The 3,485-nt window shown below is 56.6% G+C and overlaps 1 protein-coding gene across 1 annotated transcript; it reads right to left on the reverse strand.

Moving 5' to 3' along the window:
- Positions 1–957: 957 nt before the first annotated feature.
- On the reverse strand, positions 958–3,059 carry LOC112889672 (cationic amino acid transporter 8, vacuolar-like). Its single transcript, XM_025956418.1, has one exon. It carries the CDS (start codon positions 2,915–2,917, stop codon positions 1,121–1,123), a length of 1,797 nt encoding a protein of 598 aa, XP_025812203.1. The 5' UTR covers positions 2,918–3,059; the 3' UTR covers positions 958–1,120.
- Between the last annotated feature and the right edge of the window lie 426 nt (positions 3,060–3,485).

Raw genomic sequence — 3,485 nt, forward strand, 5'->3', positions numbered from 1 at the left:
TCGGACTAAACTGATAATGATATCAGATTTAGCAATGTTGTGCTATAGTAAATATGTGCTAGTGATGGATTAATTAGGCTTAATATTCATCTCATAAATTAGTCCCCACTTATATAATTAGTTTTATAATTAATCTATATTTAATATTTCTAATTGGTGTCCAAATATTCTATATGACAGACTAAAATTTAGTTATCCGGATTCAAACAGATCCTAAAAACGGTGGTATAGGAAGGATAGAAAATAGAGACAAGAGTGAAGCTAGGATAGGTACTCTGCTTCAGCTGGTCATCTCTCGACTCCTGTCAACGTTTGTGGGCATGATTGGATTTGGATTCTCCATGCAGCCAGTCCCCACCAAGATGATCTTTTATAAACACAGCTTTCCTATATGCACTTTTTTTTGTCTGTTTGGATTGCTCCGACTAGGTCCTATCACATCGGATGTTTGGACACTAATTAAAAATATTAAATATACACTAATTATAAAATTAATTGCACAGATGGAGGCTAATTCACGAGACGAATCCATTAAACCTAATTAATATATGATTTGATAATGTTGAGCTACAGAAAACATAATGAGACTTAATAGATTTGTTTCATAAATTAATCTTTATTTATGCAATTAATTTTATAATTAGTCTATATTTAATAATTCTAATTGATGTCCAAATATCCGATGTGACGGGACTAAATTTTAGCCACCCACATCCAAACGGACCCAAAGTGCATTGAATCAGAGCACTAGTGCATGGAATGATTGATGACAACAAGATCTTCGTGAATCACGAGGACCGAGCCCAAGGAACGAGGCGAAATACGAAAATCTGGCATCTTTCACACAAATGTTTACTGCTCCTTCCCTCCTAAATTATAATTTATTTTAGCTTTTCTAAATACATAATTTTTGCTATGTATATAGATCTAGTGTACATCTACATATACGATAAAATATATGTATCTACAAAAGTTAATTGTAATTTCGAATGGTGGTAGTAATAAGGAGAACCTTGCCTCGTCTGAAATCTATCCTACGAATCCACACACTGTCACGGCATACGATAAAAGAAATGAAACCTTTTGCTAAATTAATCTAAAAAATTAAGGGCAGCCTGTCTCACACCGGCACGATCTTCCCCTGCTCCACGCCGTCGATGGCAGCGTTCGCCGTCGATGTCGTCTGATCTTCAGAGTGCGCCATGTCGTACGTGGCGTGCACGCCGAAGAACACGTAGTAGACGAGCATCGCCGCCGTGCAGATGCCGAAGCGCATGTAGGCCAGGGACCCGAGCGAGCCCATCAGGAAGAGGTTGGTGGCCACTGACATGGCCGGCAGCCAAGGCATGAGCGGCACGCCGTACACCTTGGGCGCCCTCTGCTGCTTCGCGCACAGCGCCATCCCCGCCGTCCCGACCACCCACAGGGCGCCGAACGCCACGTACCCCGGCCACCGCCGCGCGTAGCCCGAGTTGTAGTAGACGGACATGCCGATGGAGGAGAAGACGATCAGCGCCAGGAAGGCGAGGAAGGTGCGCAGCTGCGCGGGCGAGGTGGCGCCGGCGACGTAGTACCGGCGGACGAGGAGCGCGACGGCGACGAGTGCGAAGATGAAGAGCGTGCTGATGGAGGAGACGGATGCGAGCACGTCGAGGCTGGAGAAGAGCGCGACACAGGCGGCGCCGAGCGTGACGGCGGCTGTGGCGTAGATGGGCGTGCCGGTCCTGGGGTGCACGAGCGCGAAGTACGGCGGGATCATGTGGGTGCGCGCGATCTGGGTGGTGTAGCGCGCCTGGCCCAGCGCGCCGACGAGGAGGCCGCTGGTCATGCCCTTGAGCGCGCCGAGCGCCACGACGTAGCGCGCCCACTTCATCCCGGCGGCCGCGAACGCCACCGAGTAGGCCGCGTTGGCGTCGATCTCGCTGTAGCGCTGCATACCGACGAGCGCGAGCGACATGGCGCAGTAGACGGCGGTGATGGCGGACATGGACGAGATGAGGCCCAGCGGCACGTCGCGCCCGGGGTTCCTGGTCTCCTCCGCCATGGTGGCCACCATGTCGAAGCCCGTGTAGGACCAGTAGACGACGGCAGCGGCGCGGAAGACGCCCGCGGCGCCGAAGGGGAAGAAGGAGGGGCCGAGGTTGGCGGGGTCGAAGTGCGCGAAGCCGCCGCCGAGCACGAAGGCGATGATGGCGATGCCGACCACGGACGCCGCCGAGTTGATGGTGGACGTGAGGCGCGCGCCGGAGACGGCGAGCGCGGAGGTGGCGCAGAGCACGACGACGGCGATGGGATCGAGCAGGTTGAAGCCGTCGGCGAGTGCGGGCACGTGGATGCGGAGCGCGTCGCTGTCGCGGCCGATGAGCGCGGCGAGGTAGGAGGTCCAGGAGCGGCCGAGCCCCGCGGCGCCGACGACGGCCTCGAGCAGGATGTTCCCCGCGGCGAGGAACGCCGCCAGGTCCCCGAGCTCGACGCGGAGGTAGGAGAAGGAGCCCCCCGCGGAGGGGATCTCGGTGGCGAGCTCGGCGTAGCAGAAGGAGGAGAGGAGCGCGGAGAAGCCCGCGGCGGCGTAGGCGAGCGGGACGGCCGGGCCGGCGTCGAAGCGCGCCTCCTGGCCGGTGAGCACGAAGACGCCGGAGCCGACGACGGAGCCGAAGCCGAGGAAGGCGAGGTCCACCCAGGAGAGGCAGCGGCGGAGCGGGTTCTCGCTCTGGGCGAGGAGCGTGCCAGCCTCGACGGCCTCCGAGGAGCGGCTCGTGACGCGGTCCCGCAGGCGCTGTCCGGTGGAGAGCAGCGCGCCGCCGTACGCGCGCCAGCTCCGGAACGACGGCTCCGGGAAGAACTCGGCCTTGCTCCACCGCCAGTACCGGCGCCCCGCCGCCGCCGCCTCCTGCACGCCCTCCGCCGCCGATGCCATCGCGGTGACGAGAGAGATTGGTTCGTCGATTGATTGCGTGTTAGCTAAACCCCCGATGAGGCATCGCTGGTTTCGCTCGGCTGTCAAAGATTGTCGCGGGTTTCGGTTGCTGGGTTTTGCGGGGTTAGTTGATGAGAGGATATAGAGATGGAGATGATGGAGGTGGATGGATGGCGACGCGTGAGGTTGTTGCCAAACCAGCCGTATTTATCTGCAACCGCTTGGATTTTTTGCGAGATCAAAACGAGCGGATTCATTCCCGGAGATACGGAGGAAGTTTTTAGGTACGGTGGTGCGCAGATTGCAGAGTGCCGGCGGGATCCCATCCCATCCCACGCGAGCGACGACGAGGCGTCGGGATGGCCCGCGCCCGCGTGCAGGGATCGGGAACCTCTCCGTTCCCTCGTGGCCTCGTGGGCCGGGGTTGGTGGATTCTGTTCACCACGCTCTCGTTGTGCGTGACCATCCAGCGGAGCTTCATTCACGGGGACTCGAGCGCCACCACCCACCACCACAGCAAATGTTTGGACCCAAACAGGTTGACCGGACGTTTTTTTTTGCAAATTTA

The sequence above is a fragment of the Panicum hallii genome, chromosome 4 (assembly GCF_002211085.1).
Source record: "Panicum hallii strain FIL2 chromosome 4, PHallii_v3.1, whole genome shotgun sequence".
Lineage (NCBI taxonomy): Eukaryota > Viridiplantae > Streptophyta > Magnoliopsida > Poales > Poaceae > Panicum > Panicum hallii.

Excerpts from the sequence above, each read along its gene's own strand:
- LOC112889672 (XM_025956418.1), bottom strand. The coding sequence starts at position 2,917 with ATGGCATCGGCGGCGGAGGGCGTGCAGGAGGCGGCGGCGGCGGGGCGC.